At 36.7% G+C, this 26,923-nt stretch overlaps 1 protein-coding gene across 11 annotated transcripts in view; it reads left to right on the forward strand.

Annotated features, from left to right (window-relative positions):
* RALGAPA1 (Ral GTPase activating protein catalytic subunit alpha 1) overlaps nucleotides 1–26,923 on the forward strand; it is a 133,055-nt gene that overhangs the window by 68,963 nt on the left and 37,169 nt on the right. For all 11 annotated transcript variants that reach the window (XM_040067654.1, XM_040067658.2, XM_040067657.2 and 8 more), the window contains 8 exons: nucleotides 1,980–2,090; nucleotides 3,029–3,097; nucleotides 4,331–4,465; nucleotides 5,226–5,409; nucleotides 13,075–13,939; nucleotides 15,329–15,400; nucleotides 16,249–16,372; nucleotides 18,052–18,207. In XM_040067654.1, the coding sequence (XP_039923588.1) occupies nucleotides 1,980–2,090; nucleotides 3,029–3,097; nucleotides 4,331–4,465; nucleotides 5,226–5,409; nucleotides 13,075–13,939; nucleotides 15,329–15,400; nucleotides 16,249–16,372; nucleotides 18,052–18,207 (1,716 nt within the window). The remainder of the gene's footprint in view (nucleotides 1–1,979; nucleotides 2,091–3,028; nucleotides 3,098–4,330; nucleotides 4,466–5,225; nucleotides 5,410–13,074; nucleotides 13,940–15,328; nucleotides 15,401–16,248; nucleotides 16,373–18,051; nucleotides 18,208–26,923) is intronic.

Genomic DNA, 26,923 nt, shown 5'->3' on the forward strand with positions numbered 1-26,923 from the left:
AAAAATTAATCATTCATCTTCATTTTAGAGCCTCTTTAGAAAAAAAAGGTTAGAAATTTACGAAAGAAATGCTTTCTGATTTTAAGTAGTGAATGGCTGATTATTCAGTGACTCTGAAAATTCTCCAAGTCTTTTTCTCAGGTAATTTTTTCTTACTTTCAGTGATCTGGATTCTCTGTATTAAGCTACCCAAATTTGTCCACCCCATTTTTCTTCTCCAGTGATTTTGGGGTTTTCATGCAAGCTTGTTAAGGTGTTTTGAGTAATCTGGATTTGATCTCTTCTGTCATCAAATTGTCACGCTTTCAGTTCTTTTTTTTTTTTTTTTTTTTTTTGGTTGCCACTCAAGTTTGAGCATTAGAATCTCTACCCTGCTTACTGTGCTCTTACAAAGTACTTTCACAGCATGGGGAGAGGCTTTCTCATGAGGGATAAAAAAGTAATTATACTCTTGTCATAAAGTCTGTGAAGATTTGGAGATGTGAGATCTTTACTGTTTTGAGCTAAAAGCCAACAATAACATGAATCTGCATCCACTGAGAAACAGAGAAAGTCAGAACAAGAATTAACTACCCGTTGTGTACTCCAGTTTCCATCTCCCTGGATGACTTGCAGGAGCCATTCGTAGTCTTTCTTTCTGCTTACATAGATACCACCAAAAAAAAAAAAAAAAAAAAAAAAAAAAAAAAAAGTTAATTAAACCTTTGTACTCCAGACTTTTCCTTTTGCTTGTACCATTTATTTTCAAGACTTTAAATGTAAAAATTTATATCTCTGCTTTGATAAGAAGCACTGACCTAGAACAGTGCATTTTCAGTTAAATTTTTGCCATTCAAAAATTTTATTCTAAAATCTTTATTTTCTCCTCTGGCTTCATTGCCCAGGCATTTAAGCTTCCTTAAAGCTTTGGAGGTTTTAAGTTTTGTGAGATGCATCCCTCCCTGGAGGGTTAATAGAACTGGTCTGAGTAAGAAAAAAGCCTATGAAGCCAAGAAATTACATCTTAATATTTTTACAGCATAATTGCCCTTTTCTGAGTTCAAAGTAGAAAGCCGTCTTGCAGCACATATCTGTGACAGCTTCAGTGCTGAATATAGTGAGCTTGAAACAAGTAAACTACTTTCTTAATAATGCAGGAATTCACTTGTAATATTAACTTTGTCCTTGTCATTTGCTGCACACCTTAATTTTTTAGAGCAAGTGCAGTGAAGGTAGAAAACTCAGTTACGTGTCTTGCGCAATAACAATGTAGGGAAACACATCCCTTTCTTTTAATTTTTATGTTTTCCCACTTAGGAGTGTAGAACAGAGTGTACATTCCCCCCTAAGACTGGGAATTGTACAAAATGTGTTCCCTTCTGCTTTGACCAGCCTGTAACTGTGGAAGGCAGGCTCCAGAGCAGCAACCTTCTCCTGCCTTTAAAAGAAAAGCAGAGTTAAGCACAGAAGCCAAGGTGAATTTATTTCCATTCAAACATGTGCTGGGCAGTTGCTGGCATGTAGCAGAACAGTTCATCTCATGTTTAGTACTACAGGCTGCATTTTGGGCATGTGGCTCTTCACCTGCCTTGATTCTCAGTAAAGACCTCTGATTAAAGAACTGGATCCTTGGGGGGCTTTGCAGTGATTCATTAATATTAATAATCATTAAGGTAACAAGAAATTAGTTCTTTTTTCCTGGCTTTGTGATATTGTACTAACTAGTCCGACTTAGTTGGGAGACACCTCTCCCCTTTCTGATGTACAGGTCACTAAATGTCTGACCCAAAACTTTGGTGTTAGCTGCTAACATTTGTTTACGAATATAAAATCATTCCTTTTGAGTTTTGTAACATTTAATTCTGTTCCTCTGGTAAATAGATACTTAAGGAACTATATGTATGAAACTACTAGTGAAATTTGTGCCCACCTTACCACCTAATGTACTCTTACATGAAATCATTTTGTCATTGTTACTGTGCTGTGTTTCTCTTTTCTAGTTTCCGAATAAAACAGTGGCCCAAGTTGCCTGCAGTATGCTGAACATGCTGATACATTATGTACATAGACTTCAACTGTATCAAGCTGATTCACCTTTAAGAATTATTCAAGTAAGTATTTTTTTTAATTGAAACTTTCAGTTATTTTAAATAAAACACTACAACATATTACCTTAAAATTAAATGCCTGAATATTGAGAACTGTGTTTTGCAAAACATTGAATTAGTATAAACACAGTCTTACTTAACACTAGCAGTAGGGAATTGCAGCACACTTAACTTCCTGACTCCAGTATTGACATTTAATATGTCTATATCATGCCTGTTTTTCCTAGGAGAAAAATTGTCATGAGCATGTTGTCAATAAAGTACAATTTTGTTTTAGTATTAGATATCTTCAAGCATGTTTATTTAAATTTAGGGAGAAAATGATTGCTTAAAATATGGATCTGCAATTGTATTTTGCATATCCATGAAAGAGTTTCAGTATATAGCAAAAATAATATTTTGAATACGCTTCCCATAACAAGGAGGTAGACTATGGCCTCTGGGAGTCTGAACCACATAGAAAAGACAGAGGGTTCCCAGGTTCTTTTCATGTTAAAGCTTCTTAAGCAAGCATTTCTCTGCTCTCTGGAGACATATTTTTGATCACATAGAGACAGGGTGTATTCTAGTAGTTCGAAGAACTAAGGTAGCTCAGATAGCACCATACACAAACCGGCACCAGATTTCTTCCTGCATCATATAAGGGTGTTGAGTCACGTTCTTTTCATGCCTGAGTATTTGAGGTAGCTGTGTAATTTCATTGTCCTTAATTCACCTGTGTCAGTCAAACAGAACATACTCCTTCAATGCAGTCTGCAAAACTCAATTAAAATTGTTTTTATTAAAAAATATTGTCAAGGAGTACTGTAACTTGTCTCAAAATAATTGTAGTAGCATTTAACTGTGAATCTAGTATCATTTTAGATTTACCTACTTAAAAAATTATTTTAAGCTTAAATATTTAGGTTCTGTTTTAAAAGAAATATGGTGTATTTCCCCAGATTCTGATAGCAACTATTACACATCTGCTACCCAGTACAGAAGCTTCCTCTTATGAGCAAGACAAGAGGGTAAGTATTTTTCATTTCTAGTAATTTCTGCCTCCTGAAAGCTCCCTCTACTGAATTAGCTTTGCTGTGGGGCTCATTGGGTCATTTAAATTTGAGCACTTTGGTGCAGTTTGTTGCTGACAGCTCCATCAATCTGGGCCACTATTCCCACAAGAAGCTGGAGTTCATCTTTTGCTCATTTTGGTCTTCAGATCCCTGTTTCATCTTCTGTCTCTGTTTGCAAGAAGTCAGGGGCTGTTGTAGGCTACAGTCATATACCAGGCTACCCTCTTTTCCACTTGAGGATGTTTCCATAATTGACCAAGTTTCTCCGTGAACTATTGTCAGTCATTGTACATCAAATATCATATAAAAAATGTCTTACCTATTTTGACAAATGTAGTCCTAATGGGTTTCTTAAAAATTGATTAAAAGTAAAAAGAATCTGTGCCCTTCATCATTGGGTTTATTATACTTTTGAGGGACAAACTTGGAATGTATTATGTAAAACGAGTAAATTAGGTAAATGGATTTTTTTAAAAACTTCTATCTACCTTGTATAATATTTTAGAGAATCTTGCAGGTATTCATCTGAATTGTCTTTTCTTTCACAGCTGAGTTTTAAAAATCAAAAACTATTATTTGATCAGTAAGGTATTGATAGTTTGGTGTGGATTTGTATCTTAATCTAATTCTGTTCTAGAGTCTTTCAAAACATCCCAAGAGGGAATTGATTCTTTTGCTGAGTAACCTACAATACAGAAAGTGGTGGGCTTTCTTTCAGATGATACCTGTTGCTGCATAACATTATTGATACGTCATAAAGGACATTATGTGTTATTTATAAAGCACTAAATACAGGTGAATTAGTTCCATTTTGTGTAATCCTTGATTCACATTACAGTGAAATTTATGTGCAAAATGGTGCATCAGCCTTAATTTGGACCTTTGTTATCTGTCGTTTTAAAAACAACAACCTGCAAATCAATTTTGAAAACTGGGGGTATCCTCTTAAGTATAGTATCTGCTCAGTCTTACCCTGGTGAGAAACTGTTGTATGGATGGCCAAAGTTTTTACTGAATGCTATAGGTATTGAAGATACAGTGGTTAACAAGTGGGACCTGCCATTACTGCAGAAGGTTGACTTCAATGAATTGAAAAAGGAAGGCAAAACAGAGAAATAAAATAAAGTGATAAATATGAAGTAGCAGGTGCTGGCTTAATTGATTTGTAATGGAAAGTGTTTTTTCCAGTTGGTGGTTTCTTTACTTCTGTGCTTGTTGGATTGGATAATGGCCTTGCCACTGAAGACTTTGCTGCAGCCTCTTCACACTACAGGAGCAGAAAATGATAAGACTGAAAGATCAGTTCTTAACTGTATATATAAGGTACACGTTTCTTTGCTTACTTTTTAAGAATTTCTATGTATGAAGGTAGTGTCATTTTTCATGGAAATTAAGGCAAAAGTTTTCTGTAAGCGGACCTCCATTCTACTCCTGAAATATGGAGTGCTGGCTCTTTTCTTGCATGTTTCACTGTAACAGCTTGACCTTTGGTATATTTGGAGTAGTAGATTTTGTTTTAAATTTTGAATAGTTAACCAAGCCTTTTTTTTTTTTTTTTTTTTTTTGGTATGTCATATGAATTGCAGATGCTTGTATTGTAGATATTGTATTGTATTATATTGCTTCTATTTTATACAGAAGGATGTAACTTTTATTTATCAAGCAATTTCATTTAGCAATAAGCAAAGCAAAAAGCACTAAGTTACAATTACTGTCTTTAGGAACACAGGAGAAAGGGGCTTTTATCCTTTTTGCAAGGGAAGGGGATTAAAACCTCTAGCAGCTTAGACCTAGCATATGTAATTAGAGAAGACAGGAGATCTGAAAATAAAGGTAGCCTAATGATTTTTTTGTAAGTTTTGTTTCTTTATTGTTAAGTTCTGTTTTGGTGGTAATAATTTTCTTCACAGACTAGAGTTTGTTTCTGTAAACATTAAGTATCTAAAATTTTCCAACATTTCGTCATGCCTGCCTTCTAACAAATCAAATTTTAAAATGTAAATAAAAATAAGCTTAATTTCTTATAAAACTATAAAGTACAAATTTCACTAGTAAATGTAATGAAATTCTGGTTTTGTTCTAGGTTCTGCATGGATGTGTCTATGGGTCTCAGTGTTTTAGCAACCCAAAATATTTTCCTCTAAGCCTTTCTGATCTGGCGTGTATGGATTATGATCCTTTTATGCATTTAGAAAGCTTAAAGGAGCCAGAACCGCTGCATTCTCCGGACTCAGAGAGGTCTTCTAAACTTCAGCCAGTCACTGAAGGTTTGTCTAATTGCCTAAATACGTTTTCTTTCAAAAAGATTTTGTCTAGGTTTTCAATATTGAAGTGTTGGTTCAAAGCACAGGTTTTCGGCTATATGAAGACACTAGGTAAGAACCATTAGTATGGAATGAGCAAATGTAATTTTGAGCAATTGCCATTTGATTAACTGGAACAAGTATGTTCTGAACAACACCAAGATCGATATGATATGGATTCTTCCGTGCTCTGTGTATCAGCAGAAGTGTTAAGTACTGCAACATGGATAAATGTTGCTTTTCATTTTACTTTCAATAAATTAATCTGATTTTTTAATTTTGCTCCTTTTTCTAGGAGTATTTTGGGGTTTTGTTACTGTTTGACATTGCGATATTGAATGCTTTCCAAGAATTTTTTGTAGCCTATCATAATTTGTTATGGATCTCTTTTTACAGTGCTTAAAACCACAGATTTGTCTAAAAAGACAAATTTTCTCTCATCTGCTTCAAACCTTAGGAGACATGGGAATTAATATTTTCTTCACAACTTAAAAATAAAAATAAAAAATTAAGAATCTAAGCTACAGAGGACTGTCATGTATTATTCAGTGTATCTAGTAAATATCAAATGGCTATGTAGGGAAGAAAATTGAAAAAGATGAGATTAAGATACGAGCATCTCTGTGTAGTGCTATTCTGCCTCTGTATTAAGTTGTTCCATTTAGGCTTTTTTAAGGGTATTAAGAACCAGATAAATGCAGCAGTTCTTTGTAGCAGCTGTGTGCTAACAGCAGGTGATTTTGTGGTCTGTAGTGACTACGTGCTGTTTTTTATGTAGAGAAAATGGCTAATCATTGTGCCCTTGTCTAAGGCATGCTTCATCATCCTCAAGTACTTTTTTGGCCAAAGAATTCTAAACATAGATCTGTCCCCTAATAAGCTCAGTATTGGATTGAACAAGTCTGATCTGAGAACAACTGGCAGGAGGAACTGTAATTATTAAATTTACTGAAGAATGAAGCAAGGTACTATAGTTGGCTTTTTGTCAAATGGCTGTGGCCTTATTAGTAAAAAGTAATCATCTGCAGGGTCAGAATGAAAGAGGCTTCGAAGGATTCATTCTGTCCTAATTACAGTCTCACCTATACATGTTATGTAAAGCTAATATTTAAAGCATTTGCCAAAATTTACTTCCACTACATGTTCTATTACGGTGTACTGAATAGTAGTAGCTTTTTATGCCTGGCATCTTTTGTATTCCATAATAATCTGTAATTATGGGTTAGAAGCAAATACTGTGTGCCTTTTTTAATCTGACAATCTGAAAAGACAACCCTGAATAGATTTCTCTTTAAATGAGTACGGTTTCACAAAGCCTTAGCATCAATATCTTCATTTTGCATTTCCAACCATGATCTTTTCTTTTATGATTTCTTGTTAAATTTCTTTATAAAAGTAATTTCAGATGTACCTTTTATCTTTTCAGATAAATTAAGTTTCAGGGCTCTGGAATTGTAAGTTGGACTGTGAAATTTAATTGACATGCTACAGCACTATAATGCAACCCGGGTTCTGCAACCTTGGCACTTCTAGTCCCCATTGCCAGGCAAAGAATAAAATTGGTGGTGCTTAACCGATTGCACAGCATCTGTTCTCCCTGGCATTGTTGGAGACATGAGAGGGGTAAAACTAGTGGATTACAACCAATCAGGGTCTCTGTCAAGACAGAGGGTCAAATACTACAAGCCAGCAGCAGAACAGTATGCCAATGGGTCAGCATCTTTCAGGATAGTAAAAGTGCGATCATAGTATCTTTTTGGAAGGAATGGAAATGAGCAGGGCAGAAGCTGTAGGGAATTCGGGGAAGTTCTACAAAGACAGGGTAGAAATTGCAAGACTCTTTTGTTATGTCACAAGCAAAGCTGAAAGTGCTGTAATGACAAAATTCTTATGACAGGGTGGTTTAACGGATGTGATTGATTTACCCTGTTATGCCTCAGTTGTTCAAGGTCAGATCCATCACAGGTTTTGTGGATACCTAGCCACAGCATAATGTGGTATGAGACCAGCAAGATAAGGAACTTAGAGTGACACAGCTGTGTAGTGGGGACAGGATCTACTGAGTGGAGTAAGCCATGTGATGACCAGCAGGACAAAGATTACTTAAATCCTCTGGGAACAGGCATATGTCAATAAAGAAGATTATTATTGGCCTCTCTTTTTCAGTAACTTTCCAAGTCCTGTCTTTTACAAGGAAGCTCTTAACTTAGGATTATCAGTAAAATTGTCTTTGTTCTCCCTTCTGTGGCTGGTAAAGTGGTAGATTTTAGTATGAGATATACAAAGAATAACTTTGAAATTGGGTAATAAGCATATTAAACTGTTACATTTAAACCAGAATGAACTTTTAGCAGCTCTCAGTAAGGACGCTTTTACTGCATCATCAGAACTTGCAGACCGCAAGTCTGTGATGCTTTCATACATCTAAAGAATCACTGGGTTTGTCTGTGTGAAGGCCGAGGAGCTGCTCCTCTAGTTATTGTCAGCAACAACCTACTCTAGCTACAGTACAGGCATACCAGTGATGGTGGTGGTGGTTTGACCCTGGCTGGATGCCAGCTGCCCACCAGTGCTGCTCCAGTATTCTTCTCATCTGGCCAGGGGAGAGAAAATATAACGAAAAGCTTGTGGGTTGAGATAATGACAGGAAGAGATCACTCACCACTCACTGTCATGGGCAAACCAGATTTGACTTAGGGAAATTAATTGAATTTATTACCAAGCAAATCAGGATATGATCATGAGAAATAAAACCAAGTCTTCAAAACATCATACCCCTACCCTTCCTCCTTCCTGGGCTTAACTTCATTGAAAATCTCTACCTCCTCCTTAACCCAAGTGGTACAGGGGCGTGGGGATTGGGGGACTGCAGTCAGTTCACCACACATTGTCTCTGCTGCACCTTCCTCCACAGGGGAAGGCCTCCTCAAGCTCTTCCCCTGCTCCAGCATGGGGACTCTCACACAGGAGACTTCTGTAACACAAGTTCTTCCCACAGACTGCAGTTCTCCACTCTGGGTCCTCTTCATGTGGCTCAGTCCTGTAGACTCAGGCTGCTCCAGCAAGGGTCCCCCACTGGGTCACACGTCCTCCCAGCAAGCCTGCTCCAGCATGGGCTCCTTTCCACAGCAGCACAGTTCCTGCCAGGAGCCTGGTCCAGTGTGGGCTTTCCACAGGATCACAGCCTCCCTTGGGCATCCACCTGCTCCAGCATGGGGTCCCCAGGGGCTCTGCAGGTGGATCTCTGTTCTGCTCTGAACCCGCATGGGCTGCAAGGGCTCATCCTGTCGCACCATGGGCTACACCAGAGGCTCCAGGGAACTCTGCTCTGGTGCCTGGAGCACCTCCTGCCCCTCCTTCTTCACTGACCTTGGTTTCTGCAGAGTAGTTGCTTTCACATATTCTCACTCTGTTCTTCTCTGACTGCAATCTTCTTCTGCCCTTTTTTTTTTTTTTCCTTCTTAATTTTGTTATTCCAGAGGCATTACTTTCCTCACTGATCAGCTTGGCCTTGGTGAGCAGCAGGTCCAGCTTGGAGTTGGCTGACACTGTCTTCATCAGGGGGAAGCCTCTAGCCGCTCTTCAGGGCTCTAGCAGCTCTTCAGAGAAGCCACCCCTGTAACGCCCACACTACCAAAACCTTGCCAAACAAACCCACTGTTGTAATTAACTGCACCTAACCAGGCAGCTGAGATGTCCACAAGCCAACCTGGACTGCATAGTGCCACAATCTGCTAACTTCTGATCTTTTCCATTTCATTTCAGGGCCATAAACATATATGAAGAAGAATTTTTTTGCAATTATAGACAAAAACATTTTGAAAGCTGTTTTTCATAGATCACAAATCTATTAGATAGGTGTGATTGGAAGGTACTAGTAACATTACATGGATACAGTGGTATTGATTTGATTGATTTCCCACCCCATTACTCATATTTCTCCAAACATAAACTCTTTTGCATAGATTGATCATTTTTTTTTATATTTTTCAGTTTCTAATGAAAAAGTTTTCCCTGCCTGATGTTTAGTCTTGGCTTTTGTTTAAAAGGCAAAAATATAAAGTACTTTTCATTTAAGACTTTGCTCTTTGCCATTTTACTGAAAGGACTCAAAATGCACACTTTTAAAAAAATAGTTTATAAGTAAAGCAACCAGATTAAGAGAGTTTGTGTTTTGTGGGGAATATTCTAGAGATGGTTTCTCTGTTACTGCATGTCTATGTAGCTGAAGTTTAAAATTAGAAAGGCATGAGGCTTACTTAAACTGAGGTAAAATAGAGGAAACTAAGCTAAGAGGAATACTCTTAGGCTCCCTCTAAACATAAAGAAGGAAAAAGAAGTGCTTTTAGAGGGTGATTCATCCCATTGCTGCAATTTGAGATTAATCAGTCTGTACAGGTCATCATTCTTTAGACAGCTAGAAGGATGAGAAGAGTGGAATTCCACCCTCAGTCATTGCTTTTTGCATCTGCTGTATAACCATAGTTGTTTAAAACCATTCAGCCAAAGTTGAATTAAAAAGTTAACACCACATCTTAAGGAAACTCAGGACTCCTTCATTCATGCCACAGATACAAATTAGTAATGATGGACCTTCAGCCTTTCCACAAAAGAGGTAATTTCAGGACTGAGAAAAATAAATAATATAACATGCTTCTAGTAAATTACCAAATGATCATGTACACAAATAAATTACATTGCCCAAGCCACAGGCAGTACCATTGTAAAGAAAGCAGCGATGTGTTCTCTGAGGAAAACAAGTCAACAAAGCAGTGAGCTGGACTGCCTTAATGTGTAATGATACGGCTTAGTTGGTAGTATTTGTGGCAAAGCTGTGATGGCTTGCATTATTACATATGCTCATTTGCCCTCCAGAAACAAAGAGCATGGTTTAGATACTCATTTTAAGGTTTTAATATATCGAATGTCCGGTTATTCCTGATTGAGGAGATGTGCTTCCAGGAATAAATTAAGTTGCAAAATTAATTTTACATTTTCATAATTTCAAAATGCATTACTAGGCTTGGATTTTTCCTTTTTTATTTCTGGGGAAACCATCATCACAATCTGGTTTTCTGTGTGGCAGAAATGTTTCAAGATTGCTTTATTTTATTTCAACATAACAGGTTGCATCTTACAGTCTGCTTTTCAGTATGCTTCTCTTGATACTTCTAATTTAAGTTCTCTGTGTCATTTTTAGATCAACAGCACTGTATTCTGAGAGAAGACTCAGATGTAGTGTTCACGTTTTATAGAACTAACAATAACAGATTTATGATTTTAGTTCAATTACAAAGTTTTCTGAGAAAGGCTGTATTAGGACTGAAAATGGATCTTTCAAATTTAAATTAATTATTCCTGTCTTTGTATTATTGTCATCTTTCTTTTCCATATTTCTCTTAGGCTCCTAAGGGAGTGCATTCACGCAGACAAGCAGGAAAGGGCTGTGGTCTGGTTTGAGATCTTTAGGGTTTGCCACACAACAGTAATAGTAATAACATATGCTTGAACGTCCTTATTTCTTCTGGTTTCTCAGCAGAACTTAACAGGGGGCATTTAAGCTTTATAGGGTGGTCCGGACTTCAGGTATCTGGAAAGCTTGTGTGTCTCTGCTCCTGGGAGCCTGAGAAAAGTATTACCTTATTTATCTGTGCAGTGGCAAGTGCTAAATACTTAGTATAAATATCCTGACAGAGATGGGCCACCCTCTGCCTTGTCCAGGTGCTACCAATAATGTGCTGATAAATGATTCTTCAAGCACCCAGATTATTTTCTCCTTGTTTTGTATAAAATCTGGTCCAGTTCCTTCTTATATTTCAGCAGATGGCACTATAACTTAATTTCCTTGTATGCGGCCAAAATCTGGACACTTAATTCAGCATCACTGAATGTCTTTGTGTTTGTAAATTTTAAACCTCAAGAAGGCTATAGACAATACAAATATAATCTCTAATTTGCTTATATTAATTCTCAAGGCATTAATTTATTAAAATCCTTGAGTGGATAGGAGTTTCAGAATTGTGTAAATGTTATGTTGATTTTGCCAGCTATTAACTGGATGAAATGTTTCCATATTTGCAGTTCAGATGTAGTGCTTGCTAAAGGAAGAGAATATCCAGAATCCCAAACATCTCTTACATGCTGTAGCCAAACCTTTTGGGGGGAATAAAAGTCAAATACATGCTACCTGTTTATTTTTGCAGTTGCTGAATGCATCCATCTTCAAAAACTGAAGATCTATAATGGCAGTCAGTACGCATCACAAATTTGCCTTTGTTTTTCCTGTTAAACCAATTAAGACATCTGAAATTGCAAAAAGAAATTTATTTCTTAAACATTAGGTTTGGCAGCTTATAAATATCCAGCATAAAGGGAGATGAATTCATTATACCTTACTTCTATACTCAAGAGGTTACATATTCTCAGTAAATACTGAATGAAAAAGTGATGTCATTCAGAACATTCTGGTTTGATGAATTTTGGTGAGAAAAAAGATGGGAAGCACTTGCAGCAGTTTTCAATGTTTAATGTAATTTAAAATACATGATGTAATCCTGAGGAGTACAGTTTTTTAATCTTCCCTTTATAAATCCCAAATTCAGAGCATCCATGCCCAGTTACATGCGAGAGGATACAGAAAACAAATACTTTGCCATTTTGATCTTGTTCCTTCTTCCACCAGTCTTAGTCTGCAGTGTAATATATTTGTGTATGGGCTCTTCAGTGGGTCCCGTGAACCAGCTGGCGGTTCTCTTCCTGGGGGAGTCACTTTGTCCTGCTCATGTACTTCATGTAGAGCGGACTTGATAAAAATAATTCAGTAACAGTATAGCACTGTGTTAGCAGGGTGTGATATAAACATTAAAAATACCTTTTGTGAATTTTGTGAATTTTGTGATGGTGTAACGTGCAAGTGGAAGGTATGCAGCAAAGAAGTAAGTGGCAAAAACCATATTGAAATAATACCAGTGCAACTCACAGGATGAATTTCACATAAAATGGGCACAATTAACTTTTCTTTCTCCCTCCCAAGGTCTTCTAACCTGAAACTTCTTAAGATGCGGTTGTGGCTTGAGATTTCCTTTCTGAAAATTTTGATAATGTTAGATTATATTCAATATAGACAGCCTGATCTTTGATTTTGTACTTTAAAATTATTCAGTGCTATTCTCAAGCTAACCTACAGCTGTATGCTCCCCAGGGAAATTAAGATGGATTAGACCTTTTGTGCATCTATCTTCCTTTGTATTTCTCAGTGTAATGATGTGTATAAATATAAAAATACACTGCAATTGGAATGGACATCCTGCAACAGTTAGGATCTCTACTTCAACAGCAATTCAAGATTTATTTTCACTAGATAAAAAGTGAAGAACAGTGCTGATAACAGAGCTATGGCAAAGGAAGACATAGTCATGGCTGTAAAATAATGAAGACGCTTTAACTGTTTTAGTATTTTTTGTGCTATTTATATACAAGACCAATGGTCATCAAAATACATATTTTTTCATTACTGAGTTGCATTTATCCTCAGTGCTCATCCTCTCAGGAAGAGACCAAAAGAAACACATAAATCTCAGTGTTGTTTTCTGAACTCTTCTTTTAAAACCTGTTCTCTTTCTCTTGCAGTGAAAACTCACATGCAACAAGGATTAATTTCTGTTGCTGCTCGTACTGTGATAACACATCTAGTCAACCACTTAGGCCACTATCCAATGAGTGGAGGTCCCGCTATGCTGACCAGTCAAGTGTGTGAAAACAATGACAATCCATACAGTGAAAGTCCTGAGCTTTCTCCTGAACTTTTTGAGAATCCAAATCTTCAATTCTTTGTATTAAACAATACTTCCCTGGTGTCTTGCATACAAATCCAAGCAGAAGACGACATGCCTGGGGGAGGACTGTCTGCTGGACTTGCATCAGCTAATTCAAACGTTAGAATTATAGTGCGTGATCTGTCTGGCAAATACTCGTGGGATTCAGCCATTTTGTATGGACCATCATCTTTATGCGGATCTTCACAACAAACATCTTTTGCACTTTCATTATCTCAGCAAGATAAACCAGAAGATACTCTTTCATCTTTTGAGCATGTGGAGGATGTATCTGCAAGAGATGGAATTACACTCCAAGTTAAAAGGAAATTTAGAGACTCTGTACCAACATGGGATACAATTAGGGATGAAGAAGATGCTCTTGATGAGCTGCTGCAGTATTTAGGTGTTACAAGCCCTGAATGCTTACAGAGAACTGGTGTTTCACTCAACATCCCTGCTCCTCAACCAGTCTGCATCTCAGAAAAGCAGGAGAACGATGTCATCAATGCAATTCTGAAACAGCACACAGAAGAGAGAGAGTTTGTTGAAAAGCATTTCAATGATGTAAATATGAGGGCTATGGAGCAGGACGAGCCAACTTCACAAAAGCCACAATCAGCATTTTACTACTGCAGATTACTTCTCAGTATACTGGGAATGAATTCATGGGATAAAAGGTAAAACAACTTCTATCTTAAGAACTTTTTTTAAGGAACTGTGCTGTTCTTACCTTGTCATAGGGTTTGTTAAGACAAAAATATTCCAGGCCAGCTAACAAAAGAGAGGGGATGTGCAGCTAAGAGCCAAATGGCAGCTTTCTTCTGCTTTTCAGCCTGTTATTTAGAGAGACAGAAAGGATTCTGTTGGATTTATTGTGATTCATATTCTTTCCTTAGAAAGTGTTTAAAGGCAAATGGAAGGAGTGATGTATTTTCTTTGCATCCCATGTATGTTGCTGCAAGAATCATTACCTTTCGATGTCAGAATAATACTCAGAAAGTGTCATATTCTCAGCTATTGTGTCGCTGGACAGTGTCCTGCTGCTTTGTCTGCTAAAAGCATGCTTGCATGCAGCCTCAAAGCCTTGCATGTGTATTAGCTAATGAGAAAGATGTGTCCCCTACTATTTATTTCAACATTGGCTGTGCTTGAGTACTGTTTGAATATTGTTTAGAACAACAGGAGAGAAGCCATGTTCAATTACAGAAGTAATGTCTCTTTACATTATTATTTTTGTGTGGGTGTAGTTAAGTGCATGTCTATGTATGCATGGGGGTTTGTACAAATACTAGCATCCTAGAATTGATGGGTCTTTCTGAAATCTTCTTCTGCCATTGCTTTCAATTTCAAGTATTAGAATCATTAATATATTTTCCTACTATGAAGGGAAATGGATATTTGGTAAAAGAAAAAAAATCTGTGTCACTGAGGTATCACTGGAATGAGACAAAATGTTGGTGTTACAACCCTTCTTATTTGGGTCTTTAATTCCTCAAAGCAGTCTGGTTTTGAGTGGGCTGCTCTTAATTCCACAATGTTTTGTGGGAAACATCTTAAGCACAGTTGAAAAGACATGAAAACTGCCTTTCTTTTTCTAACATACTGTTTTTGTTTTTTGTTTAAATTGTTACAGCTGTCTGGGTGATTACTAAGCTGTTCTGCTCTGTAGTTCAGGGTATCAAAAGTTCTATGTTGAATGCACCAACTCTCTACAACAGTAGACTAATGGGGGTGTCTTTTGTCATTACACATATATATTTTATGGTTCTTCTGTAGATAAATGAATCCCAGGCAAATCCAATGGGTTGACAGAAGAAAGTGGAAAGAAATAAAGGTTATGCTCAGGGCTGTAGTGAATATAGAAGATTTGCTGGAGTAAGAAAAATTGCTTATCTATATTTTTAAAGATGTCTTAATTTTTATATATTAAGAAAGGACTGTTGAAAAGACAGAAGCATTTGTTGACTGTTCCTGAGTGGACCTGGGTATGTTGTTGTACCATTCTTGTACTGTTCTGTATCCATCAGTGAAGAGGTAATAAAAGAGTTACAAATTTTTCTGTTTAGAAGGAGCTTTCATCTGCTGAAGAAAAATGAGAAGTTACTTCGAGAACTCAGAAATTTGGACTCAAGACAATGGTAAATTCTTTTAATGACTGCCTACTTACTTGTTTTAAGTGTGCTTTTACTCAAATGGCTCTAATTGCATAGATGTGAGAGTTGAGCTGACTTTCTAAAAAGTTTTTTAAATTATTAATGTATTTTGCATCGTATTGTCATTTTTTCTGTTATATTGAAGTTGCATTGATTTTATTTGTAGGGTCAAATTCTGCACGTAGAATACCATGAGATAAACAAATTTTTAGATATCTTATAATTATGAACATTTGTATATGCATAATGTTTAATTCTTTTAAAGCTTAGATATATCAAAGTCTTCACATTTTAAGCTTTGGTTGATTGTTTAGCTGTTTCAAATGGTCCCAGTATTTGAAGACATGGACCTCTAGTAGGAATTGTAGCACCGAATTAAAAACTGACGTGTTTTTGTAGAAATTGAAACAAAACCCAGCGGAAGTTGTAGAAGTATGAGAAACCATCTCCACTTGTTTGAATGTCTAACAACAACAACCTGTCAACAGAAGACAGTTAAATGATGATGATCTTTAAAAAATGTGTAACGATTCTTCATTGAGTTGCACATACACTCCAAATGGTGCAGTCAGTACAATCCTGGATCTTAGACGAAAGGGGTAAATGCTGCTCATGTATAGCAAAACTTGAGGCTCTAGAGAGGATGACACTAGAAAGGACAGAATGAGAATATGAAAATATAGGGGTTATCCAAAAAGAAGCCATACCATTTGTAATGTAATTCCACTATGCATTTTTTGTGCTTTAAAAGCCGTGCTCTGTATGTATTGTTTGCATATTTTAATTTTATATTAGTTAAGGCACTATCATGCAATGATCATTCTGTTTTACAGCCGAGAGACACACAAGATTGCAGTGTTTTATGTTGCTGAGGGACAGGAAGATAAACACTCCATTCTTACGAATACTGGGGGAAGTCAAGCCTATGAGGATTTTGTAGCTGGTCTTGGCTGGGAGGTATTTATTAAATGTTTTTATCCTAGCTTTTTTTACAAAGACAGTTACTGATACTTTCATATGTTACAAGTCTTTGGCTCTTCAACATTACTCACAAGAACTGAAATACACTGGTTTAAAAATGGGATTTAGAGAAGAATCCCTTTTTTAGTTTCATTAACAATACTAGCCATTTAAATTCAAGCTCTCAACAACTGAAGAAAGTTTATGCAGGCAAAGATAATACTTTAATGTGCAGTCCTGTACTTGGCTTTCATGAGCTGATTAGGAGGCACCTTGATTTCCGTGTAAGCTTTTGAAGCGTTAAGTCCATTGAAGTTTGAGCTTTGCTCAAATTTAAGACTTCGAAAAGTACAGACAAGCAGCTTCTCAAATACCTCTTCTTCCTGCCTTCCACTGCAGGCCTGTATCAGATCACACACTCCATTCAACTTCTCTTCCAGCAGTCAGAAATATTGTGATCTACCCCATCATCTGTGTGGGCCTACAGCTCTTTAGTCACTTGTTAATACTGCCGCAAGGATTTCCTTTTTTCCATCTTTCTTTCAGGTGCACAGGATTAATTACCACTATAAAGTTCAATTTGGCACTGTTGCACAGAATACAGGAATGGCTTTTGGTCCTGCTTGGCTGTATAGGAAGCTGCAGGTTTTTTGCTCCTCTTGCAACTTGTGCTCATCAGGGGTGTCCACATGAGTGTCTCTTATTTACTCTTTGTGTTTCTTTACTCCTTAGGTATAAAAGGACACTACCAGATTAACTGTGTGGATAATGACTCTGACTTTCCCACAGGAACTGAGGAAAACAGTTACAAGTCTGCTGACTTTCATGAACATAGATGTTTATTTCCCACATTCAGGAGGAAAAAAACAATACTAGTACCATGAAATATCCTTCTTTAGTGGTTTAATTCTCTTAGGCAGTATTAGCTAGCTTAAAGAGTTGCTAATTTGGATTAATATTCCGTAATGAGACAATATTTTAACATTAAATTCTGCATCATTTAGTGTCAAGAAAACAAATATATCCCATGTGGGCAGAGATTAAATGTATTCACATCTGAAAAAACAACTTTTTATAGTCACTGTTTTAAAGGCAAAACATCACATTAAACATGATAGCCATATTAAACTTACTTAATAGTCAGACTATTTCCCATTGATCTAAGATTTTAAAACTTATTTACAAACTATCAGTTAGTTTCCTGAGAATTTTTTTTTTTTAATATTCACAGAAAGAAAATTTCTCAAAAAATATATATGGAAGGTAATAAATTCCCTGGCTGTTACACAGAGTTTTTCCAAAGCTCAGGTTAAGGTTGATGTAGTGTCAGAGAATTTTAAAAAATTCAGAAAGCACTTGAAAGTGACTACAGTCAAACTATATGGGAATAACGCAGTAAATATTATTTACACAATCTTTCCTTTCTTTTAATCTCATCTTTCCAGTAGCTTCTGTGGTGACCATGGAATATGGAATGCTATGGCACTGCAGATGATTCCCAGTCTAGTCAGCAAGTCTGAGCTCTTTTAGAAACAAAATGTAACTGCACTGTTGGGAAAAGGATCTTCACTTTTAAAGTTCAGTTGAAAGTGCATTTTAAAATATAAAGAGTTCAATGATAATTTTCATTACCTGATAATTTTTTTCTTGTAAAGTTTTATGGTCTCTATTTCTAGGTAAATCTCACAAACCATTGTGGCTTTATGGGAGGACTGCAAAAGAACAAAAGCACTGGATTGACCACTCCATATTTTGCTACCTCAACAGTGGAAGTAATGTTCCATGTGTCAACAAGAATGCCTTCTGATTCAGATGACTCTTTAACAAAAAAGGTAGGTGTCTCTGAATGAATAGTGTTCTGTTGGTAATAAACCTACAGAAATTAGAGTCAAATTCCAGTAACTTTAAAAAAAATCCAACACAACAACAAAACACCATAAAATATCATAATGTCTTTGCCTGATAAGTTGGTATATTCTCTGCCAGTTTCTAATTTTACTATACTGGTGATTTTTTGCTATCATTGTAATTGTTGGCAAGAACATATGTAAAGTGGGGAAAAGTGCAGGGAGGTAATGATTGGTGTAGAAGAAAAAGTACTACATCTGAATGATATCTTAGTACTTTTGAAACCTTAGATGCCAATTAAGAAATATGGGGTGACTGCTTTCTGAGATGACTTTATTTACCTAAGGGTCACATGCAGGTTATTAACATAATTTTCCCCTTTAAAAAAAAAAAAAAAAAAAAAAAAAAAAAAAAAAAAAAAAAAAAAAAAAAAAAAAAAAAAAAAAAGTTAAAAATATGAAGACAGTGTTTATTGTATATAAAGTGTTTTGTCCTGGAAGAGGGACAGATTCTCAACAGTGATATGATCTCTTAAAGCTGCATTAAGAAAAAAAAGCATTTAAAAAAATATTTTCTGTGTTGGTATTTTTTTCTTTAGAATTTAATAAATTCCACATTAGTGGTAATAAGTTACAATCTTGAACATGTGTCCTGTTATGAATGAACAATTAGCTATCCTCAGACTATCCCCCCATCCTGCATACATACATCTTCAGATGTGCTAATCCATTCACTAGACACGTTAATGAGCACTGGTTGAAGTGTAATATTGGAGGAACTGAAGCTGGTTGACCTCAGCATGGACTTTAATACTTGTAATTAAATTAGATGGTAGACAGTTAGTAAAGAGAGAAATAGCCATGCCTCTGGCAAGCTTCAATTATTAATGACTTCTTTTTCTTTGTGTTCAACTTGAAGAAAAAATATTATTGTTCTTATTATAGACTGACTATGAATTCTAACTTCTCACTGTTCTATCTCAGGTTGGTTTGGTTGGTGTGGGGTTTTTTAATTAAAAACGCTTTGCTTGTGTGCCTGTGATGCTGCATCCTTTCTGTTCTTTATTTCCTGAAGTAGAGTCAGGGTAATACTAAGGTTGTTAAATGATTTATAGAAGTGGTTAATAGCAAAAATAACTCATTTTAAAATTAGATTGTTGCTAGTGTTTTACTACAGAACAGTGTGTGTGGGGGGGTCTTTTTAAGATGACTGACTTCTTTATTTTTTAAACAAAAGCCTGGTTTTATAAAACATAGCTTGTAATTAACCTTACAATGTTTGTTTATAATCTCTTTGAATTAGATCATTACAAAGTGTTGAAAAGGGGAACGGGTCACAGTGAAAAATAATTAATAGTGACTGATTTGAAAATGCTCTGGACTTCAGCAGAACACAGAGGCAAGATCTCATGTCTGTTTCCAGGAGCATGTCATGAATGAGCAAAGGCATTGCAAAATGACCAGCAAAGGCATTGGCAAAATCAGGTTTAATATTCAAATAAAGGTGTGACAGTTCATTGGCAAGTTTCAGTCTACTGCCTACTGGATGCTTAAAGCACACAGAGAAAAGTCAGACTAAAACATACGATCAATCAATCAATCTAAAACTGAGATCAACCAAGTATGATCTGTGTGGAGGCTGGGGATGAAAAAAGGGTTAGAATAGGAAGGGGTAAGGATAAAAAGCAATGAGGAAGATCCTCCTAATGAGTCACAAGGTTCAGAGTGGACCCACTTGCCAAACTTAGCCCCAGACTTGAATGACAGTTTAGGCTTAAAGCTTTTACCAGCATGTAGACTTAACAGCACTTAACATCAGTAACTTAATTTAAATAATTTAACAAAAGTTTATATAGAATTTACTGTAGCACAACAGTAACTCACGGGCCTAACTTGCACATCTAAAGTACTTTAGCTGAGAGCAAGGTTCATAGTACAGTAGCTATAGCACATTTATGCTTGCATGTACACAGATCTAAAGGAGTATGTACGAGGTATCTACCTGTAAACAATTCTCCTTGACTTCAGTGAACTACTCATGTCGGATGCCTTTGCATCTTCTCAACTAGTGACGGGGTTGATCCTTGAGCAGGAGGAGCCCAGTCTCCATTGGTGGGATTTAACAGCAATCCCCTGCGTACAACAAACTTAAGAGTTTGCTGCCTCTGAAAGAGTGTCCCACTCGGAGGGAGATGGCTGGCTGGAGCCAGCTCGTGGTCCAGGAGAGCTCAAAGGGTCTCAATTCCAACCAATGTTTATAGGGCTGCAAGAGAGTTTAATTAATAGTTTAATTCATAGTAATTTTCCATTCTGTCCACAATTTGGGTTGGTAACTTTCTTTGAAAGTTTGATTACAACTTCAATTACCAGTTCCCCTTGGGCTATTATTCATGCAAGAAAAACAAGTTTCCAAGGTTGTTCATTAAAAACAGGAGCTCATTAGAGAGCATAAGTTCCTGGGACCAGACGGTGTTTCTGATAACACTCAAGAGGAGCTTAGCCCAGGTACTGTCTGTTAAGACCGAGGCCTAATGAGCATTTCCAAGATGTTAGTGCAGGCTGAGAGGGTAGGGAGGGATACACCGCCACAGAACACCATGCATGAGCTGTTCTTGACAGGCAAGGTTCAGTGCTGGTTCAGGCTTCCTCTGACTCAGCTTCTGAAATTGTGTCAGCTGGGCTTCTTAACAATTCCAGCTTACTCCAGGCCTGTTTCTCTCCTGCTTTACCAACAATCTCACTCATCAGTAATTTGGAGTACTTGAGGTCTGTATGGATATGTAGAGTGTATCAATAGATTGAGATTGTATTTGTGGTTCAGCTACTGGTTGACTGTTTAATCAAGCTAATGTATTTCTCTGTGGTTTTCTTTTCTGTTAGCCCTCAGTGTGTTGATTTTGTTGTTTTTAAGGACATTTTTCCAAGAACAGAGGTTTGTGAGCCTCTCCCTCTGTCTCTCTGTCTCTCTTCCCTTCCCTAACAGTTATTGGCCCATTCCAATCAAATCTAATAGAGACGTGTAAAAGCTGTTCATTTTGTGTATGTTTAATGATGATGTGCTGAGTAAAGGAGACAGAGTAGGTGAGACTTGAGTGCTCCTACTCAGTAAGTAAAGACTTTGTGGGAAGAAGCATGAGATATCAAGGTCCCAGCAGCAAAGAGAGATGTTAAGAAATTCATCCTAAACTTGAGAGAGGCATCAGCTGAAGTTGACATCTTGGGATAAACCGGCAAGTGCTATCAGGAGACATGAGTAGGAAAAGTCTTCTTTACTGTTTGTGCAACTACTCACGCTGCTTGGACTGAACATATCAGTAAAAGGATTGTGTTTTATGAAATCAGCTCACACACACTATCAAAATTATTTGCGAACCATGTGAGTGCTAACATGTGAGTTCTAATTGTTTTGAGTGCATGTACTGTTCGTGACCTTCAGAGAAAAGTTGAGATTTGAGCTTCTCTACAGGTCTTTCATGTGATTTTTTTGTCTGTTTTATTCAACGAGAGAAAAGCCAACTTGCAGTAGTTGGCTTCAAATGGCTGCAGGTTTTTATATTGTAAATGTGCCTAGAGGTACATGATAGGTTCTTCTTATAAATGGAAATTAAATTAAATTAAAACAAAACTTCTTCCTGCCAGTTGAGCCACTGTAAAATCAAGATTCTGCTGTTTCAGGGGCTAAGCCATTTTAGAAATGATTTTCCATCAGTCTTAGAGAGTAGTAAATTAAACTTTTAAGTTTCTTGATACCTCTGAAACATTTGTTTCTGAAGATATGAACAAGAACAAAAAAAGACATGAATTCAAGAACTGATGAAAAACTTCTGATTGTGTAAAGGAACTTAATGTTAAAATACACACGTAAAATATTCTGGTTTTCTTAAAATTAAAGGTTAGAGTAAAAAGTATTTACACTAACCTAAGGACTAAATAATGTGAAGATTCAGTTCACAGAATGAAAAAGGTTGTAGAGGCTCATAAATGAGCTATTACCTGTCTAGTTCCTCCTTCCTTAGGAGGAACTTACTAAAGGAGTGAAGGTGTTGTAAGTAAGAATTTTATACACACAGCATGTAAATAAAAAGTAATATTCTTGTTAGTGATTGAAATACTAATTAATCTTGAGCTTTTGGTGTATTACATGATTCTAAGTTGTGCATGACATGATCCTAACCACATAAGATTGTTACAGCTCCCAGTACTTAGGGTTTTTTGTGTTGCTAACGTGTATTGGGAACTTGAAGGTTTATAGATGTGAATTATCAGTACAGTACCTTTTTGAGTCACAATTAGATACACATATTTCTAGAAAACCAAACCAAACAAAAACCCCAAACACACTATAGTTATCGAGACAAAGTTTTGTGAAAAATTCATCTAGAAGGTACGTGCACTGTAGACAGTAGTGCTGTTAACATTAAATGGACAAAAGTCACTGCATAAAGCCATTACTTCATATACCTCGGCTTCTTTTGTTCTTTTTGTAATAAACACTTCCATTTTTGAAGAAGAAAATAGTTGAGGCTAGCTGTTATAAGAAAATATAATAGGTTTTTTTCTTCCTCCTTTAGGAAAGTGGGTATTAGAAATTACAGTAATTTTGGCAAGAGTTCAAGGGTTAATGTAACAGATAAATAAAAGGAATTTTCTGTAAATTGAGCCCTGCATTATTTCACTTGTCTTGCCTTTCCAAACCTAACTCATTTAATTTTAAAAAGTAAATACTTAAATTCTTCCTGACAGTGTGCTTTGCTTTTACTATCGTTTATTACTTCAATTATAGTTGGTATCACTTAGAACAATCTGCCATTTGGAAATTTCAGTATAGCCTGCAGCTTAGTTTAAAGTCTGGCTGCTATTGTAACATGTACAGCATATGACACTAATGTATCAAAATTAGATTTGATCGTCCCTCCTGGTTATATTTATTTCACGTTTCTTTTGTATTCAGTTAACATAAATGTATTAGGAGAGCTGACACATGATGATGGTTATAGAGTAAGAATATTTTAAAGTATTTTGAGTTAAATTTGAAATTTCAGGTAACCTAACAGTCGGTCATTTTTATATATTTGTTCTAATGGAGTAGAGTTTCAAAGCAAGCATAAAAAAAATCTGTTTGTCTCTTTTGTCTCCTCAGGGCTGTCTTCCCGACAGCTCAGGTTTAAAATGGCTAAAACAAAGCTCTTAATCTCTTTCTCATTGCCACCTTTCTGGATCACCACAGATAACATGACCATTGTGCCTGCCACTTGTGCCCATAGCCTGAAATCATCTTTAATTTGGTCCACTTTCTGGATTCTTACATTCATTCTGTGCTTACAACTCTTCTTTTTCCCACCTGACACTTTTTCCAACATAACCTTTCCATACACACTGGTAACATTTATTCTCTGTATCGTAAACTCCTGTTTTGGTTGTTGAACCTTCCTTTCTCTGGTCTTGACACCTTCATTCTTGAAGAATGCTGATATAAACAACATTTTTCTAATCTTTAACACCTTTTTACATTTGCACACCTTCTTTGTATTTGTCCATCTCCATTTTGTGTCATGTCTTATGCCTAGATAATGAACTCTCTAGCATGGTTTGATCTGCATTTAGAGTGCTGGAATACTGGTGTGTAACCTGTAGTTCCAGGTGTTTCCAGTGTATCACCAGTTGCTCAAAGTAGAATATTATTTTAAGACTTTTTATTGTTTATATTATTGCAGTGACTTATGTCCCTGGTACTGATTTGCACTTTGTTAGGCTTACTGTGATGTAAGAAGTTGTAAATTCAGGAAAACAAGGTCAGGAAGTAAGTGTGAAGACAACTGGTGGTGAGTTTGGAATAACCATGAACACAGAATTCAGTCTTGACAGCTGTCCATTCTGTGTGCATCAAATCCCATTCTGTTAAATAACACTGGGACCACACCTTCTTGGGAAATTATGTTTTTGTTGGTCCTCAAAAGGTTTCAGTGAGCAGAGGTAGTTGTAGCTTGGTATATTTCTCCTACTTGTGTCCAGGACGCTGAATTCTGGAACATTTCCAATTCAATACAAAGAAATAAAGAATCCAGATTAAAGTAGAAAGATGTTAGGCTCTCATTCTCCTGTGGTGTAATAATTACAGTGAATGATGGATTGTCAAAATGTTTGCTGTGCTTGCAGGAGATTTTGGTTTTTAGCACTGCTGAATTTCAAGGTTCTCAAATGAAAAATTGAAAAGAAATCTGAATTTCTTCTTTCTTAAATGTTTTATGCAAAACCTAACTGATGAAATAGGCCAGGAGGTCATTTCAAGTCAATTTCAGGTATCAGATCTCTTCCATGAATCAAGTATTGTTGATCAGTCAAGTTACCACCATTTGTGCTCTTCCAGCTTTCTTGCTGAAAGGAAGTTTTTCTTGCTGACCGAGGTGAGGACATCTGAAAGAGGCAATAAGGAGCACTGTGATAGTAGTGTCAGAGCTTCTTCTGATCTAAGCTTGAAAAAAAACAAATTTCTTACCCAGAACTTAGTTATTCTCCAGACATAAAATCAGCAACATGCAACCTTGTTTTTTTGTCTATTATTTTTGTCAGTCATCTGACTACCTATAATAGAAACAAGGTTTTGATCCTGAGTAGTTCTCTTATGGTTATATACCACCATTTATACTTTGTATCATCATCCACCTACTTGCATCCTCTGATTTTGACTCTTAATCCGTTACCTGTCACAGAGATGCCGTTCTTCATTTTACTCAAACTGGGTCATTACAAGATCATTCTTGATAGTAATCATGAGGTGAAATACATTTGAAAGGACTTGGAACTCTGAAATAATCTGATTCATTTTCCTTTTCCTCTGAAGTTGTTTCTGCTTTTAGCCCACACATATATACATGAGTATTAAGCAAACTTTGAAATTGGAAAGAAAAGTTGCTGATGGCTTCAGTACACTTGGCATCCAAAAATATGTGTCCTTTGTCAGTAATCCTGCTGAAATAACCGCACAGTACACTTTTATCACAGTAAAATCTGTATCAGTCTAATGTGAAAGCATGCATCAGTAGTGATGTTTCATCTGAGTAGCTTTCACAGAAGTGCAAGAACTTGTATCCTATCTGACTAACTGCGGGTATCAGTAACAGGTAAACAGGAACAACCTTTGATAAATGAAATTCAGAGGCAATGATGCCCTCAAGAAGCTGCAGTATCTAAATTCTCTATATGTTTTGGATTTTGAAGCTGTTTATTTGGCATGTACACTGTCACCATCACTTGTTTCTAACAGTCTATGTGTTTATTGTCTCTGAGTTTATTGTCTCTGAATGCAAAGATGGCAAAGTAAGGAGTAAGGAAAAATTATTTTATTAAATAGTTCAATATTGCTGAATTATGAGTGGTGCAGTGCAGTGATGGTGTATCGGCCCCATTTCTGCTTTTTGGCAGTTAGTCCAGTGAGTTCAGTCATGTTCCAGATGGCCATCCCTCAACCTAGGACAATGTGGGTTTTTTACATTCCACAACACTTCATGTCCAAACTGATTTACCTCATGCTTTCTCTTTGGCTGGGCAGCCTCATTCTCCCTGAGCTTTTCACTTGATTCTAAGTGTGAGCCTGTCAGTCCCTGATGCCTTATCATGGTCATATTTCAACAGCTAGTTTGACTGTCACTTCACTGAGGAAACAAAATGGGATTTTTTATATTTTTTTTTAATCTGACGTGCAACTCCTCACTGACTTCTCTGGTGATATAGCCAGTTTAGGATGTGACAACCCTACTTTCCACTCCTGTCATGCTTCGAAAAAAGGTGCCAACAAGTTTTCTTGGGCTATGTTTGACGCCAGTAGAACGAAATGAGCTGAATTTAAAGCAAAAACCTGGCATATATTTTCCCCCCTCGGATCATGTTTGTGATCCATTTTAGAAATTATCACATGCCTGAAGAGAGAAGTTGGTTAACTGTGGCCAAAGGAGAGGAGGCCAAGGATAATGATTTATTAGACAGCCATGCTAGAGGAGACTGAAATGAAGCAGAGCCTTGTGTAAACTTAAAAGATAGAACTCTGCCCGGATGAAAATGGGGCTGTTCTGGTGCCACCATGCATGGTTTCTTTAATTAATGTTTTGCTGAAAAACTAAGAGGTAAGAAGGAGAAGTTGCTTTTCTGGTGATTTGGGGGGGGTTGGAGGGTTTTTTTTGTTGTGAATTTTGGAGTTCATTCCTCCAAGCTGTAGCCAGGAAACTAAAAACAACTAAATGTGCTTCTTGTCACTCTCTTGTTGCTCTACTGACTTTATTGCTTTCTACAACTACATGAAAAAAGAGGTTGTAGCAATGTGGAGATCAGTCTCCTCTCCCAAGTAACAAGAAACAGGAGAAGGAAATGGCCTCAAGTTACACTAGGGGCTGGATATCAGGAGAAACTTCCTAAGAGAAAGAGTTGTCAAGCATTGGAACAGGTCAAGCATTACCCAGGGAAATGGTGGAGTTGTCATCCCAGGTACTTAAAGGTACTTAAAAGATGCACAGATGTGGTGCTTAGTGATGTTTTAGTGATGGACTTGACAGTGTTAGCTTAACACATGATCTTGATGATCTTGGAAGTCTTTTCCAGCCTAAATGATTCTATGATTCTAAGGTAGGAGAGAGTCAGTTTTGCAGTTAATTGTCTTTTATGATGTTTGTCATTGTTAAGTGTTATCCAAGGGTCCTTCAGCTGCTGT

Source organism: Hirundo rustica, chromosome 6 (genome assembly GCF_015227805.2).
Source record: "Hirundo rustica isolate bHirRus1 chromosome 6, bHirRus1.pri.v3, whole genome shotgun sequence".
NCBI classification, from domain to species: Eukaryota; Metazoa; Chordata; class Aves; order Passeriformes; family Hirundinidae; genus Hirundo; species Hirundo rustica.